Source organism: Dendrobium catenatum, unplaced genomic scaffold (assembly GCF_001605985.2).
Source record: "Dendrobium catenatum unplaced genomic scaffold, ASM160598v2 fragScaff_scaffold_1117, whole genome shotgun sequence".
Taxonomy (NCBI): Eukaryota; Viridiplantae; Streptophyta; class Magnoliopsida; order Asparagales; family Orchidaceae; genus Dendrobium; species Dendrobium catenatum.
In genome coordinates, this window is record NW_021319579.1 from 3,699,432 (window position 1) to 3,720,099 (window position 20,668).

The 20,668-nt window shown below is 37.1% G+C and overlaps 2 protein-coding genes across 7 annotated transcripts in view; both read left to right on the forward strand.

Moving 5' to 3' along the window:
- LOC110103232 (golgin candidate 5) overlaps nt 1-9,049 on the forward strand; it is a 32,743-nt gene extending 23,694 nt beyond the window's left edge. For all 5 annotated transcript variants that reach the window (XM_020831846.2, XM_020831850.2, XM_020831851.2 and 2 more), the window contains 6 exons: nt 6,502-6,619; nt 6,709-6,935; nt 7,287-7,346; nt 7,463-7,576; nt 8,456-8,530; nt 8,615-9,049. In XM_020831846.2, coding sequence (XP_020687505.1) covers nt 6,502-6,619; nt 6,709-6,935; nt 7,287-7,346; nt 7,463-7,576; nt 8,456-8,530; nt 8,615-8,626 — 606 coding nt within the window. In that variant the 3' untranslated portion in view covers nt 8,627-9,049. The remainder of the gene's footprint in view (nt 1-6,501; nt 6,620-6,708; nt 6,936-7,286; nt 7,347-7,462; nt 7,577-8,455; nt 8,531-8,614) is intronic.
- A 5,486-nt stretch (nt 9,050-14,535) lies between these two features.
- LOC110103235 (probable WRKY transcription factor 2) lies at nt 14,536-20,408 on the forward strand. Of its 2 annotated transcripts, none has more exons than XM_020831858.2 (6): nt 14,536-15,722; nt 15,808-16,295; nt 17,082-17,243; nt 18,240-18,841; nt 18,920-19,078; nt 19,572-20,408. In XM_020831858.2, the coding sequence occupies exons 2-6, from the start codon at nt 15,870-15,872 to the stop codon at nt 20,137-20,139; spliced, it is 1,917 nt and encodes a 638-aa protein (XP_020687517.1). In that variant the 5' UTR covers nt 14,536-15,722; nt 15,808-15,869; the 3' UTR covers nt 20,140-20,408. The 2 variants fall into 2 exon arrangements, with proteins under 2 accessions (XP_020687517.1, XP_020687518.1); XM_020831859.2 differs by having other exon boundaries at nt 15,818-16,295.
- The last annotated feature ends 260 nt before the right edge of the window (nt 20,409-20,668 follow it).

Here is a 20,668-nt window from a genome sequence, read left to right on the forward strand (position 1 = left end):
TTTCAGATTTAAATAAATCAATCATTTAATTCTCTCAATTAATGACAATTCAAATTCAAAATTTGAATTCGAATTAGCATTAATTACTCCTTAAATTCGTCCCTCCAAGTAAGCCAATAACCATTAATTTAAATCTGAAATTTAATTTCAGATTTAAATCAATTAATCATTTAATCCTCCCAATTAATGACAATTCAAATTCAAAATTTGAATTTGAATTAGCTTTAATTACTCCTTAATTTCAGATTTTCATTCTCTCTCCCCAAATTGATTTGGGCTTTAATTAATCTTGCCACCTAGGCAAGTATATGGCATTTACGTTTCACATCAGATTCACTACAAATCATACCATGAAAGTGAAGGGGGAGATAGAGGACATGAATGTGGTGGTGCTGATTGACAGTGGGGCCACTCACAATTTCATTTTCAATCAGGTTGTCGACCAACTGCGAGTGAAATTGGTAGATACCGGTTGTTATGGGATGATGATGGGCACGGGTAAGGTGGAAAAAGGCCCGGGGATTTGCGGAGTGCTACTGACCATCGAGGGAATTCAAGTGAGGGAAGGTTTTCTTTCACTAGAGCTTGGGAGTACATATGTCATCCTGGGGAAGAAATGGCTGCAGACTTTGGGAGACACCAAAGTAAACTGGGGAGCACTCACGATGGAGTTGATAGTAGATAGAAGGAAAATGATGATTAAGGGAGATGCGGGGTTATCCAAATTCATGGTTTCTCTTAAAACTATGGTGAGGGATATACAGTTGGCAGGCGGAGGATACTTGGTGGAGCTGCAAAATTTGGAGGGAGCTGGGCTGGAAGAGGGAAACGACATACACCCCTCCATAGGACCACTAATTTAGTAGTTCCAACAGGCGTTTCAACCACCTCAGGGATTGCCACCACAGAGGGAGCAGGAGCACGCCATCATTCTAAGGGAGGGGGTGTCACCCATCAGCGTACGACCTTATCGCTACCCTCAGTTTTAGAAAGATGAAATTGAAAAATTGATTAGAGAGATGGTGGAGGCAAACATCATCAGACCAAGCGTCAGTCCTTTCTCTAGTCCAGTGCTATTGGTGAAGAAAAAAGATGGCAGCTGGCGATTCTGTGTGGACTACAGGTCACGTAACAAGGAAACTTGACATGATAAGTTTCCTATCCCCGTTATTAATGAGTTGTTGGATGAATTGAGTGGAATGGTGATCTTCGGCAAGATAGATTTGAAATCAGGATACCATCAGATCCGAATGAAGGAGGATGTGCCTAAAACTGCTTTTCGAACTCATGAGGGACACTATGATTTCTTGGTGATATCTTTTGGCCTCACCAATGCTCCAGCCACTTTCCATGCAGTTATGAATAATGCTTTCAAACCTTATCTATGATGCTTTGTATTGGTATTCTTCGACGATATTCTAGTCTACAGCAGAACGGAAGAAAAACACTGGGAGCATCTAAAATAGGTGTTAAAAGAACTGCAAAAGCACCAGTTGAGGGCCAACTTGAAGAAGTGCTGCTTTGCACAGGCCAGTGTAGAGTACTTGGGCCATGTTGTATCAAAAGGAGTGACAGCAGATTAGTCTAAAATCGAGGCTATGTTAAAGTGGCCCCCCAAAAATCTGAGGGAGCTGAGGGGATTTCTAGGACTTACAGGGTACTACAGAAGGATTGTCAAGGGATACAACACCATAGCATGGCCACTCACTGAGCAGTTGAAGAAGGACAGGTTCCTATGGGGGGAGACGGCTACATCAGCATTCGAGAGCTTGAAGAAGGCTATGACTACGATGCCGGTCCTAGCCTTGCCAGATTTCACTCAGATCTTCATAATGGAGACAGATGCGTCTGGATACGGGCTGAGTGCAGTACTTATGCAGAGTCGTAGGCCCATTGCCTATTTCAGCCAAGTGTTGACTGTTCGAACCAGTCTGAAGTCAGTTTATGAGAGCATGGTTTAAAATTGCGCAATATGAGGCTTGCCTTTACACAATTCCAGTAAAAAACGCCTCGATGCTTACGCCTCAAGTTTTTTTTTAAATGAGGCTTGCGCCTCAACTTGGTTGAGGCCCGCCTCGCCTCACTGGCATGAGACTTATGCCTCACGCTATATATATTAAAACTTACATAAATCTTGAAGTAAATGCCCGACATTGGACTCTATAGGAGAGGAGGAAGGGGATAGAGCAGTTCATCATAATGATGATTCAAATGAAGACCCCTTAGTGATGACTTATGAGTTTTTATGTGATATGTCATTGCTATTTATTTTTGGAAATTTGAATTATATGTTAATGAAAAGAATTATGGGATTTGGGAAAGATAGAATTTTGAGTTGAACTATATTTCATGTTGTCTTATTATTGAGATATTTTGATTTCACTTAATATCTTATGCTTTTTTATGTTTTATATTATTCACTCATTAGTATATAAAAAATTTATCATTTTATGTTTACGCAATCTTTTGATTTTGAGGCTTACGCCTCGCCTCACAAATGAAAAATGCCTCAATACCTGATTACGCAATTTTAAACATTGTATGAGAGAGAGTTAATGGCCATCGTTTTGGCTATCCAGACGTGGTGTTCCTACCTACTTGGGAGGCATTTCATTGTCAGGACTGATTAGCGGAGCTTGAATTACCTACTGGAACAACGGATGGTGACAGAGGAGCATCAGAGGTGGCTATCCAAGTTGATGGGGTATGATTTTTAGATTTAGTATAGACCAAGAGTGGAGAACAAGGCGGCAGATGCCTTGTCTAGATGTATGGGGTTGCTATAGACGGTGTCACTCTCTGTTCCTTTGATGCTTAATTGGGAGGCCATCAGAGAAGAAAGTGCTAGGGATGAGGATTTGGGGAAGATCAGGGCAGACTTACTGAAAGAAGGAGATAGCCACCTAGGGTACTCATTGGAGGGGGACAGACTGCTATATCGGGGGAGGTTCGTGATGCCTCGAATCTCGATCCACATCCCAAACTTACTCCAGGAGTTTCATGGAAGCGATGTTGGGGGCCATTCAGGCGTGCAGAAGACATACAGGAGGCTAGCTTTGGAACTGTATTGAAAGGGGATGCATAAAGATGTAGATGAGATGGTAGCCATATGTGAGATTTGTCAAAGGAACAAATACATGGCTATGTCACAAGGAGGACTACTACAGTCATTGGCGCTACCGGGACAAGTATGGGAGGAGATATCCATGGACTTCATTGATGGGTTGCCCCGTTCAGAAGGATTCACAGTAATTTTAGTGGTGGTGGACAGGTTGAGCAAGTATGCACATTTCATTTCCCTCCAGCACCCCTACATCGCAGCGACAGTGGCTTCAACATTCATCAAAGAAGTGGTCAGGCTACATGGAGTACCAGAGGCGATAGTATCAGTTAGAGATAAGGTGTTCCTCAGCCATTTTTGGAGGGAGTTATTCAGGTTTAAGGGGACAGTTCTGAAAAGAAGCACATCTTACCACCCACAGACGGATGACCAAACGGAGGTAGTCAACAGGGGCTTGGAGACTTACCTGAGATGCTTTGTGTCGGAAACACCCAAGCTATGGGCTAAGTGGCTATCATGGGCTGAGTACTAGTGCAACACCTCTTTTCATTCTGATTCTCAGATGACCCCATTCAAGGTGTTGTACGGAAGGGATCCTCCCCATTTGGTGCACTTTGGGAGTAGCAGTACTCCAGTTTCTTCAGTAGAGGAATACTTGGAGGAGAGGGATAGAGTGCTAGAAGAGTTGAAGAGACATCTGTTGAGGGCTTAACAGATTATGAAGAAACAGGCTGATGAGCATAGAAAGCACACCCAGTTTGAAGTGGGGGAGAGGGTGTTCTTAAAGCTCCGACCGTATAGACAGAAGACAGTCGCCAATCGAAGGAATGAGAAGCTTGCTCCAAGGTATTTTGTGCCTTCTGAAGTGTTGGAGAAGATCAGAGCAGTAGCATATCGACTAAAGCTAGCATCAACGGCGACTTATATCTGATCTTCATGTATCGCAGCTGAGAAAAGCCATTGGTGATTATACTGCCAATTCTGAGCTACCGGTGACACTTACTGAGGATTTCGAGGTGGTTTTGAAACCCTTAGCGTCAGAAAGAAGATGGAACTAAGTGTTGACCCAGTGGAAGAACCTTCCTGACTACGAGGCCACGTGGGAACCATACGAGGGGATGAAAACATCAGTTTCCTAGCTTTCACCTTGAGGACAAGGTGGTTCTTTGGGAGCGGGGTAATATTACGGAACCAGCCAAACCAGCCCAGGAGGGGCCGGTCCAGTTCTTCAAGAGGAGGGCTAAGCCGCCTCCTTGATGTGTTTCCGCCCAGCTTGTGGGCCCCCCTTGAGGTGGCAATAGGAGAGAGGGGAAGGAATTTTGTAATTAAGTTTATATTAGGGAAGTGGATTTAATTAATTAAAAGAATTGATATCTTTTGTATTAATTAAATAAATTAGGAAATTTTTAAGGAGGTGGATTTAATTAATTAAAAGATTTGATTACTTTTATATTAATTAAATAATATCTTATATTAGGAAGTTTTTAAGGAGGTGGAGTTTTAAGGAGGTGGAGAGGGCTATTTAAAAGGCATGAAGGGGCTAAGGTAGGTATGCTTAGATTTGAGTTTCTCTTGGAGTCTTTTAAGGTTTGAGGGCTCTAGACCTTGCGTCTAGAGATTGGGAGAGAACGATCCTCATCTTGAATAGAGGATCACTTGTATCTTGCTTTGTGTTAGTTTTGTTTTATTTCCCTTGTTGCAACCCACTGTTTTGGGGCTGATTTCGCCCAGATTTTGCTTTATTCCTGCTGTTTTTCTTCCAATTAGTGGTAGGTGTGCTTGCGAACTCAAGTATTCACTTACGGTTACTTGCGAACTCAAGTATTTCCTATCATATGGTTACCTAATTTATCCCATGATATATCTTCAGTATGTATTTTAAACATATGACATCCCTTTTGGAATTTCAAATAAGATTATTTATGATATATTATAAACTTTTTAAGTACCTTGTTATTTACAACTGATATGCTAAATGAGGTATTGAACACAGTATCTTTGAATAACGCTATGCAATCATCCATGCAGAAATGGCGTATGAAAGCCTTGAGCAAAATCCAGAAGCAAATTACAAATGTGTAGGCAATTGCAATTTATTAAGATGTCTTTTTCTTTTTCATGATGGACTTGGCTATAGTTTTTCCATTAGAAGCCATTTTTGTTAAAAAAAATCAGTGATAATACTTTGTTTTTTGTATAATAGATTTCATTTACAATCATTTTTTTTGTCTATTTTGAATCCAAGGTTTGGGAAACAAAGAACTAATAACCATCTTCTCTGGTGGTTGAATTGAGATTGTAAGTTGGAAAAGGCTAGATGAATACTGAGAAATAATGATGATGTTTGATGTAGTGTGGGAGCAGCATGGATTGGGGGTGCAAACGAGTCGAGTCGAGCTCGAGCCAAGGGGTGTTCGAGTCGAGCCTGACAATCAAAACCCGAGCTCGAGCTCGAGCTCGAACTCGAGTCGAGCTCAAAATCCGAGCTCGAGCTCGACTCGTCGTCAAATCGAGCGGCTCGTACGAGGCTGGCTATAGAGCCCGTCGTCAGCGCTCGTGACGGGCGGCCCGGGTGACCGCGTGACCGCGTCCCGTCGACAAATCGAGCCCGTCGTCGACGCTTCGCCAGACAAAAGCCGCGTGACCGCGGTCCGCGTCCGACCCCCGCACGATCCCGCTCCGGCTGGCGCAGCCCGCGTCCGCTCCCGCGGTCCCGCCTCCCGCAGACGCAGCCCGCGCGACCGCGTCCGATCCCGTGCACGCGGCGTAGCCCGATCCCGCTCCCGCCTCCCGCTGGCGCAGCTCGCTGGCGCAACCCGCGGCCTCCCGCAGACGCGACCCGAGTAGCTCGACGAGCCAACGAGTCGATCAGCCCAGTGTCCGAGCTCGAGCTCGTTTAGCAATTCGAGCTCGAATCGTGTTCGAGCTCGACTCGCGAGCTTCGATAAGCTTCGGCTCGTCGAGCCGAGCCGGCTCGCGAGCCCCGGCTTGAACTCGGTTTTGCACCCCTAGCATGGATAGAACACCGTTATAGAAACTAAATTTAGATGATTTGGGCTTTTATATTGGAGAGCTGAAGATGTTCAAACATGGCAGGTGCATAAAATAGAAGGAATAAGAAGCATGGTCGACAAAATGCAAGATACAGTGAAGTTGTGCAGTTTACACAAGTTGGATTTAATACCACATCAAGAAACACTTAATAAAAGGATTATTCATAAGTTTGATCACCAGAATCTGGGAAACGGTTAATGATTGTGATCATATTGATGGAAATATATTGTTTCTTATGATTACAAGTAACTAGAAATCAGTTTGCTTGAATTTCACAGGGTTCGGTAGTTCACCTATTGTTAACAGACCATCTTTTACGTGCCAACAGCAAATACAGAATTTTATCGACTTTTTTCTTTCTTAATACTAGCTTTGCTGATAAATAGGAGCTGGAACGGGAGAGAACTACAAGGATAGAATTGGAAAAGGTTGCATCTCGTCAAACTTCAATGGTTGCAAATCAAAATTCTTCACCTAATTTGAAAAACTCGTATGCTGATAATGGTAAATATCATTTATTTGTGATCTTAATGCCAGAAAATATTATTTCATCTTCAACAGTTATATACCAGAAATTTGCTTCTTTTTAACAGGAAATTTCCCTCAGAGGAAGCTCTCCAGTGCCAAGAGCTTGATTGATATGGATGAAAGCATTTTCTTGCAAGCTTCTCTGGACTCATCTGAAAAATTTTCCTCAGAGAGGAGAACTTCTGGAGAATTGACCCTGCCCTCGTACTACTTGAAGAGCATGACGCCTAGTGCTTTTGAAGCTGCTCTTCGTCAGAAAGATGGAGAGCTTGCATCATATATTTCTCGTTTGGTAATGGAACTATCTCATTGTTTTTCTTCTCATGATTGATCAGGGAAAATTGGGTTTATTTGTGTTCAAGTTATCGAAGCTACATATATGATTTTGAAGACATTGTGGACCATACTTTTCCTTCGATTATCCTCATAAGGATATCCATTCAGACTCATCTATATTCAGTTTATGAACTTACCATGCCTTACAGAAACCAAAATTTTATCAGTAGCATTATGCGTGAATTGAATTGTACTGGACCATACTTTTAGAATAATGATTTTTAAATTTCTAATTAGAATTTGTGCTCACTTCCTAGTCATTTAAATGAGAATTTTCATCTTTTTTTTATGTTTACTAACTATGCAGGCTTCAACAGAATCCACCCGTGATTCTTTGGCTGAGGAACTTGTTAAACTGACGCGAGAGGTTAAAGAGTTTTGTGCTTTTGTCCCTTCGTCATTTTTTGCATCAGCCAGCTGATCCTTATGTTAATACTACATGCATCAGCCAGCTGATCCTTATGTTAATACTACATTTCTCAGTCTGAAAAATTCAGAACGGAAGCTGCTTTTCTGCCTGGAATTCGTGCCGAGCTGGATGCATTAAGGAGAAGACATAATGCTGCTCTAGAACTTATGGGTGAACGTGATGAAGAGGTGCTAGAACCATTCTACTATCTTTTGCTTAATAGCTATATTGACGTGATCAATTACTGTCTTAATGCTATTGGTATAGATTTGCATCAATAAAAAAAAATCATTTGTTGAAAATAACCATTTTAGATGTTTCAGAAATAATTTTTCAGTTTGGGGGGGTCTGAAACAGCAATTTTAATCTAGAGGAATTTTACTGAGGGGGAAATTCTTGTTTAAGCTCCTATTTAAGCCAATCAGTTAACAAATTATCTAGAAAGTTTTATTCCGAGAGGAATCTTCTTACTATGTAGATCTGCAACGTTAATAATAGAGAAAGGAAAACATTGAAAGTATTTCAGAATGTACCATACAGCCAACACTGATTTCAAAAATTATGTTAGAAATCTTGTTTTAAAAAATTATGAAATTTATTAAATATATCATTTGATTGACACCAACACTGATTTCAAACTCCACAAATCTTCTCGTGGATACCGGTTAGTCCGGTTGAAGAGGGTCATGCATGTGGTTATGGTCTTGAGTTTGAATATTAACTATGCCATAATAAATCCCAATAATAAATCCCATCTTTCGGACTTTGGGATGGGAAAAAAATCCACATATATTTTCAAAACTCAATTAAAAATGAGGATTTTAACTTCACTCAAAATGAGTACAAAATTCTAAATTTTAAAGCATATTTTTCATTTTCAAACATCTTTTTCCCCCTTTTTCTGTATCAACCCTGGCCGCAGATTGGCAATCAAAAATTGAATCGCAAGTTTGCCTAATTTAAGATTACTTGTCATCTTATTTGTGGTTACTTTAGTTATGTTTGACTGGCTTTTTGAGCTAGTGTTTACTCAAATGATAAAAATGATAATTGTTTCTTCTTTGTAGTTGGAGGAACTGCGGGCTGATATCATTGATTTAAAAGAGATGTACCGGGAGCAAATAGATCTTCTTGTTAATAGGGTATTCTGAATCTCACTACTCTTTCTCTGTTCTTTGTTCTCATTGTCTGGAATCTCATGTTACCGTTATCTCTTTTTCAAACAGATTCAAAATTAACCCACAAGATGGTGTTTAGTGATCATCCTGCTTTTCTTAGTGTGAACATATTCATACTTATGGCAGAAGCTGAGCTTGTTTGGGCTTAACCAGACTGTTAAAATCAAAGAAATACTTGGGCCTATGATTCCTTTCTATTATAAGCTTCTTTACGATATTTTTTTTTTTCCTTTTTCTTGTTAATATGCTATTTGATGTCGCTCAATAGGACTTCCCTTTCTTGAGTTTAGACCACAGTGGGGGTTCTTTTGCTGCATATTGTAAAAACAAAAGCTTTGTTAAATGATTCACTTCCTTTGCTGCATATTGTAAAACCAAAAGCTTTTGTTAAATGATTCACTTGTGGGAATCAACATGATTCTTTCAACTTCAAAGAGCTGTGGGAATCAATAAAGTTATATATGTGCTGCACTCATTTTTCTCTTCCAGTTGTCAAGATGGATGCTGTTTTCCTAAATAATTTGACTTTTATTCAAATCAGATGAACACCCTCTTGTTGTTGAAAGTGAAATCTAAGCTGATCATTGGGATGCGCAAACTCGAGCAACTCGGTCTCATGTTATCTTCGTCGATTGTACCATCGGCCTCTTTGCAATTGTCTAACTGAAGCGACGTCTCTTCTAGGTAAACATGTATCATGATTGTATTGAGATTTAGGCTTCTGGTTTGCAGGGGCAGAATTGTGTAGTGGTGACTGGTGAGGGGGGCTTTGCCTTCCCTCTTAAAAAATCATAACGCCTTTTGGCCTTCCGCTATTTTCATCCAATTTGTTGAACTTTTTTAACATTTTGTTAATAAGTTTGTGAAAAATGATTTTGTAAAATAAATTATTTTTATACCTTTTTATATATTTTTATTTTTTTTATAAATTTGTTATTTGCCTTTTAGAACTAATGCTGGTTTCGCCCATGCTGATTTGTTTCTTCTCAAATGCATTGTTCGTTTTCTGGGAGCTAATGCGGTTGATAGGTGCTTCAGTATTTTGAGCAATTCCCACTGAAGAGTTATTGTCCTGTAATCGTATATTTTTGCAAGGCTGCCTGCAGAAAGAGACAGCGTTGCAAAGTTTTATTGCGTAACTACAGGCAAACTCTTTGTATTTCTTCATTAAGAATGTTTTCAAGAATAGGTTACATTCCCCGAATAGAATCCTGCAATTTGTTACTTCTATTTGTTTTTTTTTTTAAATTTGTTTTAATCATTGATTATATAGTTTATATATATAAAATACTGCATATATATTCATGTGAATGTGATTCACACTAATAAAAAATTTATATATTTATCTATGCTTTATGAGGTATTTTGTAGGGGGTGTTGTCAAGATCGAATTTCAGGTCGGGTTCGGGTTAAACTTGAAGCTAACTCGGATTCAAATGGGTTGATCCTAACCCGACACTATTATGTAATTGTGTTGAAAATTTGCACCTAGATCTGACCCGTCGTGTTACTGGGTTGACCTGACCCGACACGGTTGAGCTTAGGCTGGCAGGATGACAGATGATAGGTGGGCGCGGATGTGAGTGCCGGCGGGCAGGCTCGGGCGCACGTGCGTGGGCGCGAGCAACCTCGGGTGTGCGTGGGCGCGTGTGGGCAGCCATGGGCAACTTCGGGCGCAACGTGGGCGGGTGCGGGCAATAGCGGACAGGCTGTCAGCTCATTTCAAATGGGTTTCTGAGTTGACCTGGAAACTTGACTGGTCAACTTGAACCCTACCCATGTTTTCAAACGGGTGGAATCCGAGAACCTGAACCAGACCTGTTTTGAATTCGGGTCGGGTTCGGATCGGATTTTCGTGTCGTTTCAAATATTGACACCCCTAGTATTATGTGAAGATGAGATAGGCTCATAAGGTTTTAATTTTTATATAAAAATGTTCAACTTATTATAACCTGACTATTTAGTTGAGAAAAATCACATGATCACTATCTTGGATAAATTTTATATATTAATGTTTCATTTGAGACGGTTTTCTGATTACTTTCTAAAGCAGTTTTCTAATATAAAAATTTTTAGTTCAAAAAATTTTGTATTAAAAAGATACTGTAGAAAGCAGTAAGAAAGTTGTCTTAAACAAAGCCTAAATGAATATGCTCAATCTCTCTCAAAAGAGTAATTGGAGCTATCAAATTTCATAAGGTTGACCTTTTGAGTAGGCATTAAGCATTTGAATAGTCATTTGAGATAGTTGTGTAGTTTATTAGTAGGTTTTAGTTGAGCCGCATAGGATTTATGTTCCCACAAGATAAAATATAAGGTCAATCTAGACATTTCTCTCAAGAGGTTATTAATATTCTTAAGGACATTTCTCTTAAGAGATTATGGAGTGTAAATCACATTATTATTTTACGAAGATTCATACTCTAATAGCATAACATAAGATCAATCCATTTTCTCTTATGTCAAGGTGCGTCAAGGTGGATACTCTCATATGATATTGTGATTGTGAATCTAGCACCGATACCCTTACAAAAGTAGTGAAGCTATATAACTTCAAAACTAATGCTCGAAATCTTTGTTTCACTTTTCTCTTTCCCCTTATAAGGTATTATCTTTTGAAGCCAAATGACTTGTAATATCTACACTTGGGAATATTTTACTATCTATCTTTAAAGCTTTACTATTGTCATTCTAGTTTTGTTTGAATCTCATTGAACACAAATTTTTATTACCCTCCACACAATTTTTCAATGCCTCAATTGGGAAAGATTTCTCTATTCATCTTTGGAGTTGTGCTTGTCATCATTTAGCATTATAGTTACAACCTCATTTGTGTTTAGTTAATGACCTACTAGTTACTTAGTAACCAAGGTTCATACCATTAGATCGGTAAGAACATAATAATTAGACATAGAATATTATTATATTGTTAGTAGATTCAAATACAAGTTGATACTCGATCTTATTTTGAAGATAATGATATAAAATCTTGATTTGATGATATTTTCTCAAGTGATAAAATACATATACAAAGATGGTGTTATTTTCTTAGTGGATCTGATATGATGTTTTTTTGAAGAGTATATATATTTATATATATTATAAATCATACAAATCATATATCACACGTTATGAAAAAATGTGCAACATGAATTAATATAAAGCTCATTATAAACTAACTTATATAATGTAAATAATAGAGATTGCAATATGATTAAAAAAATTGTGCAATATATATGTATAAACATTCATCATAACTTTTAGATGCAATATTATAGATCTAACATAGAGAGGAACATGAGATATCATAAGTCATCCACATACAAGGCATACCACTGATACTCTAATATCTCACCATGTGTCTCATATTATAAAGCCCCAATCTTTATGTAAACATCCAATTACTTTCTTATGATTTTAAATGAAATAAATGCAAAAAAAAGGCATATTATTTATGTCTTACATTATAGAAGTCATGCATGACATACAATGACAAATAGATTGATACATTCTTATATTTTGTGTGCAATAATGTAGAAAATACATAATAATATAATTAGTTTAGAATGTTATAGCTTATAAAAAGTGAATAATAAAATACATTTAAGATCCATATTGCAACAACATATGTAATAGCAATCAATGTTGGTAAATAAAAAAAAGTAATATCTTATTCATAAGTAATCAATTAGAATAATATTCAGTGTGTAAGAATCATAAAAAACATAAACATATTTGTAGGAATATGATTGTAAGTTAGATGTCATAATTCTATCATGATATTAATTGTCTACAAGCACTGAATAAACTTTGTATAATAAATCATTCCATATGATCATTAATCACCATATAATTCACATGTCCTTTATCATGTAGGATTTAAACAATACAAAAAAATAAGAGAAATGATGGAAACTTACTAAATTTATCCATACTTATTTGAATCTGCATTAGCTCACATGAGTAATTATGAACTATAAATTGCAACATAAACACTAAAAGAAAATTTATTAAAACACAGAATCACGTCTACATGAGGGAATACTATAAAAAATCATATATGTCAAATACAATAACTATTGAAATCTAATTAAGATAGGAGAATGTTGCCTTGCCTCGAGTAAATAGATTTTTCACAATTGTTATGATGTTAAGTCCTCAGTATTTAAGGTTTTCTTTATTTCCTCTCTCTCTCTCTCTCTCTCTCTCTCTCTCTCTCTCTCTCTCTCTCTCTCTCTCTCTCTCTCTCCATCATCTCTTATAATTGAATGGAAGAGAAAAGGCATGGAAAATGGCTTGAGAAAGATGAGAGAGGGAAATTCAATTGTTTTCACTTTTTAATCTTCTAGTGAGAATTTAAGTTATACAGATAACTAATACTCAAATTAAGCTAGTCCACCTAAAATTATGAAAAATTATGCATAAATTCTAAATTAAATTAGGGGTACAAAAGCAAAGTAAGTTTGTAAAATGGATATCATAGAGCTTTAGAAAGTCTAATAAAAAAACTTGTCATTATATCGAACACGAATCAACAAACTATACAATAAATTGCTTATTTAATAGTATGGGAGATTGGACTATTATATTCATGATTAGAAAATCATATGTATATAGCTAAATGTGTGGACCCCAAGAGCTCATGATGTGCATAAGCTTATTTCGATGATAGTAAATATACGATTAGAAGTTCTAATGATTAAGTTTTCAGTAATTTTAAGACTAGGTGATTGAACGATTTCTATCAATTCGATAATTCAATATATTTTTTTTTGACAATTCAATAATCAATGAATTCAAAAGAGGATTGATTTGGGATTTAGAGTATCATTAGAACATAATAATGATGTCTCTTAGAGAATGAGTTGTAAGTTTACTAATGATGCCTCAATATCTAATCAACTAAATCAATAAGCTTGAATTAAAATTAAAAATATTAGGCAGGGCTCTACACACTTTCATTATACTTCAACCGACTAACATCTCATATAAAAAAATGGAATATGTACATTTAACCAATTTAGAAATATGATTTTAAAATAAATTTATAATTAATTTAGTTTAAAAACAAAATTAATTAAGTCAATAAAATATCTCAAACTTCAACTTTAAAATCAAAATATCTCTTTATCTCTAAACTTTTACAATAAAATAAAAAGCATTTTGAGTGATTTTAAGTGTTGATAAAAATTTCTTGAGAACACCAATAATAATTCATTTGCAAGCATTTTGAAGTTATTCTATAACTTATATTTGGGCGGATCTTATCGAATAAAGAAGAACATTAGATTGTAAGCACTTTTTCCACTGCGAAAAAGAAAAGATTTTACGATATCAAGATCATGATGGTATAATCATATGCCTGCAAATCTAGACATAAATGTAGGCCAAGTGAGGGCTAATTCATATAAAAATCTTAGTGTTTTATTTTCTATATTATTAAATTTATTCCTATTATGCTTCATTTACTTAATCACTTGTGCTTGAATTTTTATATAACAATGATTTAATTAATTGATTGCTATAGTAATTGGGTAGGGGTGCCAAATTATATTCACAGGTCAGATTCGGATCCAACCCGACTTTGACCCGATAATTTTTTACTTGACTTCTATATCTACCTAAAAATGATATTTTCTTTAATAAAATAAATTAATACTAATAATAATATATTATTAATAGATAATTTTATCCCTAACTAACTTAATATTTTTAAATCTAATTCAGAATTTTATAATTTAGAAGTTTTTTTATTATAATTTACTAAAATTGCACAAAAACTAATGTTACTCAAAATTATCTTTTGGACTAATTAGCTATATTAATATAGTACACAATAAAAATATTAAGAAAAAAATATATTTTAAAAGGATTATCATAAATTAAATCAAAAAATTTGACTCACAATAACTCATTCTAAATAATTCACTAAAAATAAAGAAACACACATTTGCAGTTAAAGCATTAACAAAAACTAAAAAAACAAAATTTAGGAGGTTTCCTCTCTCCAACCGAGCGCGACAAACAAAGAAAAAAAAAGTTTTGAGCCAGCTGCTTCTATCTCCTTCCGAGCACAGAAAGGATTATAAGCCAATCGCCGGTTGCAGCAGGGACGGTTGGCCGCGCTCGCGCCGGTCGCCGCTTAACTAGATGAGTTTTGTTTTTTTTTATTTAAATATTTACTTAATTTGATCTATAATATTAACTAGATTAAAGAATTTGTTCAGTGTTTTCTCTTTTTTTAGCTTCACCTACTTCCAATCTTCATATATTTCGGGATTTCTTCATCCTTCTTGGATGTATTAATATTTTTTCAGTTTCTAATCCATTTTATCCTTTTCTTTTTGTTTTAGTTTCTGCTTCTTCCGTTCTGGAATTAAGGCTCTGAGGATTCGGCTCCATTTCTTGATATAACGATTATCTTGAACGTATTTGTTGTGTTCTTGTTGTGTTTAAGTTGACTCATGGCTTTGATTTTCTTCCTTGAGGATTTTTATAAAGTTCCTGTTATTCTCCGAGTTTCATTGTTTAGGGTTTCCTCGTGGGATGGGGCGATTTCTCCTCCATTCACCCCCTACATCTGCTCTCCATTTTCCTTGCATCTGTTCCCCGACCCCCGCTCTCTCTCCATCTCTCCCGCTTCTGCAATCGGGAAGAAGGCGAAGGGTGGGTCTCCCGTACCTCGCCAGATCATTTCCACGGACTGCTGATTGTGCTGCGTTTTTTATTTCCTTAAAATTTAAAATTCGAAACGTTTGTTTATGACCTAGTTCTGCTTACGAAGGATTATAGTTACGACTAGAAATTAAGAATTTCAACCCGGAGGGCTACCGGAGTGGTACATGCCCGATCTCCTTCTTGTTTTTCTGTAGTTTTTTTTTTTTTTGTTCGCAATTTAATGTGTGTAACTGCATCATCTCATGCAATTTCCTGTTTCATTTCTGAAGAGCACTTTATACCCTTTTTAGTTTCCATCATTGTACTGAAAATTAGCTTTTCCTTTAAATGCTTTGTTAGAAATAAAATTTAGTTTTAAATGGAATACGAGACGAGGAATTACACAAGAATTGTGCTCCATGAACAAGCAATTTAAGGGTTTCCTCGTGGGATGGTGCGATTTCTCCTACATTCAATCAATTTGTTCTAGATTTCTTAGGTTGGTTCTATCATTTTTTGTGTTTTTTTGTTAGATAATTGCTCTTTTTGAGATTTAACTTGACAATGATCGCTTTTTGAAATAGTGTTTTGTAGGTTTTTAAAGGAGTGTCTTCTTCCAAAGTCCCTTGAAAAGAGTTGACGCATTATGGCTGGGATGGATGACGATGTATCTGCATTTGATGACTGGTTGCCTTCAAGTATCAGCCCAAAAACACTTTTTTCAGACGATTCATCGCAAAAAACAAACGATGGTTCTCTATCAGAGCCAAGAAAGCCAGGAGTTGTTGTCAATGATAGTAACCAAGATTGTGCGACTGGAATCCAGGTTTCAGAAGAATATTCGACAGAATTGAACACCTATAATGTGCCAAAATCCAGCACTCGAGGTGCATTGTCTAAGAGAATTGCTGGAAGAGCTGGCTTTGGAAATTTAACCCTTGATACATCACAGATCAGGAAAACTAGCTTTGATTCCCCATCCACAAATGATCGCTCCCCTTTAATTACCATTCCTCCGGGTTTAAGTCCAACAATGCTGCTCGATTCGCCAAATTTGGTTTCTAATTCTCTGGTATGTTTTTGACTCTTTGGTTCTGATGTTAAACTTTGTGAGGGGCTGTTTGGTAGCACACAGGATTTGATTTAAGTAAGATTTCGTAAATCTACTAAATCGGGATTTTGGAAATCCTCAAGAATACCATTAAATTTCGTGTGACTGTTTGACTATAGAATGGATTTAATGAACGGATTTTTCCTATCAAATTTCGGATTTCTTAGGATTTCGGAAATCCGGGATTTATCAAGAAAAGACGGAATTTTTCGTCTACAGCGGCTTTCATTTGCCGTGAGATTTGATTTTGCATTTTAGGCCGTTTGGCCGGATTTGGATTTCGCTCAAATCCGCCTCAAAACCGGCCTAAATCCAGCTACCAAACAGTCCCTAAGGGGTAGAATAGTTATCTATTCAATCCAAAATGCAGAATAGGTTATGCAGTTTATGCATTAGAGTTGAAATGTGATTCTGACAATTCCAATTTCCTGTTGATAAGGCCTAAATTCCATTTCTGTCCTTATTATCATAAAAAAGTTTGATTTTTATTCAACTAACAGATATTTTATGTGAGGATTTTGATTTTTTTTTAACGTTCCATAAATTTGAGTTTTCTGTTATGTAGATACGAACTCTTTTGAATCTGTAGAATCAGGGAAAGAAATCCTTCTTCATTCCAATTTTAACTAGTTATTTTATGTTCAATTTTTCTACTGTGCTTGAATCCTGAGACAACTAAAAACATGTTCCTCAATCAAACTTTTTCTATATCTTTTAACCTATAATTAGTTGCATGCTTACTTCCAGATTGAGCCATTTCGGTCTACTGACAAGATGGACTGCATGGTGTGTGATAATATTGGAGCTGCTATTAATGGTGACAATATAGATCATGCCACTGAAGATATTGATCCTCCATTACCTTCCTTTAAGCTGCCTCTGTTGCCTTTTTCATGTGCAGAATCAACGGTACGTGCTGGAAATATCTATAAAGGCTATATTTTCGCTTTGACAGGTCTTATTACAGCTTCGTTTGGGACGACTTTTTTACTGCTTTTTAAAATAGCTTTATAGTATAAAAATTAAATTTTTTTTTACTAAAAAACAATAAGAAAGCCGTCCTAAATGAAGCCTACATCAAAACTTTTGCATTGTGCTAATGAATTATGAGTTATTCCAAAACGTCAAATGCTTACTACTTGAACCAAGAAATGCTGACTAAATTTCAAGTGTAAATGTACAATATAACATTATGAAGTTTTGTATTTTTGGAAAGGAAAATTATTATTGATTCATTTATTAATTTAACTTTGCTTGATAATTTTTTTAAGCATTTTTTTCATAAATATACTGTTTTTCTTTTCGTATGACATGTTATTGAACTAATATGGCAGGCAAACTCGATGTCCTGATTGCAACGATGCAGTCCGTTTGGCAATTCTACGTCGTTTCAAGTACCGTGTCGCGTTGATGCACGTGTTGCTTGATTCGCCGGTTTCACTCCCTCTATGAGGCAAACTCGATGTCCTGATTGCAACGATGCAGTCCGTTTGGCAATTCTACGTCGTTTCAAGTACCGTGTCGCGTTGATGCACGTGTTGCTTGATTCGCCGGTTTCACTCCCTCTATGCGTGGTTTGAAGTGTAGGGGTCTACAAGCTAATTCTGATATGACTTGTTCATTTCTATCAAAACAAATGAATATGCTTTGTTTTCACAAACTCTGTATGTCTTAGTTCATCTCTATTGTAAACATTATTATACCTGCTATATTATTATTTTGATATTTATATGCTTAACTGGCCAACGGGCTTCAATACATTGCTAGACATATGTATTTTGATGAGAAAGTGTGGCCTCTTGTTGCTTCTTGATGCATCCATCTTTTTGCGCAAAAATTGAATGGTATAATCTTGTAAGTAGTATCATCTTAATCCACATTTCTGATGGATCATGTCATTCTCAGCCAGAATTGAGTATCCATCCTCAGCAGCCCAATCCTCAAGATGGGTTTTCCACCTTGTCTAAAGAAAAGGGTTCCACTGACACATTGAATTCTAACCTCAATAGCAATCATGTCCCTATTCTTGATGACCCTCAAGAAGGTGACGATGGTCCAAAAGGAGAATTCACTTCTGCTTTTCTTGTTGCTCCAACCAAGGATGGTTACAACTGGCGCAAGTATGGTCAAAAGCAGGTGAAGGGTAGCGAATTTCCGCGAAGCTACTACAAATGTACCTATCCAAATTGTGAGGTGAAGAAGAAGGTGGAGCTCTCTCAGGATGGCCATGCCACAGAGATAATCTACAAGGGAACTCATAACCATTTGAAATCTTCCATCCCATTATCTCACTCTGGTAATGACTTGCAGATTGATGAACTGGATCCTAACCAATATGCTTCTGTTCCTATCGAACAATGCGAGCAATCAAGTCCTTACGCTGAAACTCCAGATGGTGCAGACGCTTCATCATTTCTTTCAAATGATGATGAGGATGAACAGGAAACTCATGGAAGTGCATCTCCGGATCGCGACAGCGATGGAGATGAAACTGAATCAAAAAGAAGGTCATCCCTATAGTCATTTCGTATGGCCTGGTCAGGGTAATTCTGATTTATTGTTTACTAATTATTGGTTTGGATCAGGAAGCTAGATGCTTGTGCGCTTGAAATGAATGCAGCTTCTAGAGCAGTTCGTGAGGCGAGAGTTGTAGTTCAGACAACCAGTGAGATTGATATACTTGATGATGGATATCGCTGGCGCAAATATGGGCAGAAGGTGGTTAAAGGAAATCCAAATCCTAGGTATGTTGCTTTACCATGCAATCCTAGTAGCGAAAGAATGTTTTTAATCGAAATTTCGTTAATTTTCATTTTTAAGGAAACTTGTCCATTTTAAATGATGGAGTTCCATGCAGCAACACCCAATTGGCCTTCATTAAACTCAGTAATGACTTCCTCTAAACGCACCTAGTTTAGGCTTTGTTTGGGACGGCTTTTTAACTGCTTCTTAAGGCAGCTTTTTAGTACACAAATTTTCATTTTGTACTACAAAGTTGTTTTAAGAAGCAGTAAGAAAGCCATCCCAAATGAAACCTTAAACACCTTTGTTGCAAACCTTTTTTCAGATCATGCTAATAAAACTAACCACCAATCATTTGAGAGCCATTCCAAGGATACTAATATCAGTAATCTGATAGGAATTGTACAACTTCTTAAAGTCATTTGAATGTTACTGCTAGAGTTTGGACTTCTCCTAGAACCATTAATAAGGCAAGCAACCAACTTTGTGTTGCAGGAGTTATTATAAGTGCACCAATCCAGGCTGCAAAGTTCGCAAACATGTGGAACGAGCAGCATATGATGTCAAATCAGTGATCACAACCTATGAAGGAAAGCACAGCCATGTAGTTCCAACAGCAAGAACTAGTAATCAAGCAAGCTCGTCCACCGCCTCTATCATCACTACCGCAGCATCACCTTCTTCCTGCCTTCTTCAGAAAAAAGCTGAAGCCGCTAGAATGGCTGATTGTTTAGGCAGGTTTGATACTCCAGCACCTCTTGGGCCTTTTGGCCTACCCAGCAGAGATCAACAGTTAGGACCAGCAGTCCCCAATTTCTCTTATGCAAGAGCACTTCAAGGCTTCAATCCAAATGTTGCCATGGCTGGCTTGGGAAACCAGACATTCAAAATGTCGGTTCTCCCTCCACTTCCTGCTTATATGTCACAGAATCACCCGGGTACTGTAGGCTACGTGGTGCAAACAATTATGGCTAAGGAAGAACCTGCAGTGAACTCCAGACCGCCGGTTCCCGGTAATTTGTCGGTCTACCATTCACTCTCTAGACGGCCTATGGGACCTTAGCTTTAGATGCTTAAAAAAACGTAGATTTTGTGTTCAGTTGCTTAGGACTGGAGGAAAAGGAAGTTCTAAGCTTGCCTTCCTCTATGGTTTAAGTTTCTTAAGAGAATTGGGTTGTGGCTTCTAATGGTGGATCTTATAGCTTTATTTCTATTTTGGAGTTAATGGTTTGTATGAATTTCTTATGGAAGTTGCTTTTCATTACAGCGAGGTGTGTGTGTGTATGCAAATTGATTGATTTTTTTGAATAATAATGAATGTTTAATTATAGACTTTTGTGTTCTTTGTGCAATAGACAGTATGAGTCTTGCTTTGTAAAAGAAGAATATTAGGCGTCTGTCGTTTATAGATGTGCTTTATCAAGCTTTTCATACATATTGGATCTTACAAATTGCTTTACCATGCTTTTCTTTCTTTTTCTTTAAAGATATAACATAAAGATAGGCATATTTCACAAGGTGTTGGTTGCTAAATTACTTTATTTGGGGGAATCTTCAAGACAATCAATGTTATATTGGGAGATTGAGTTGTA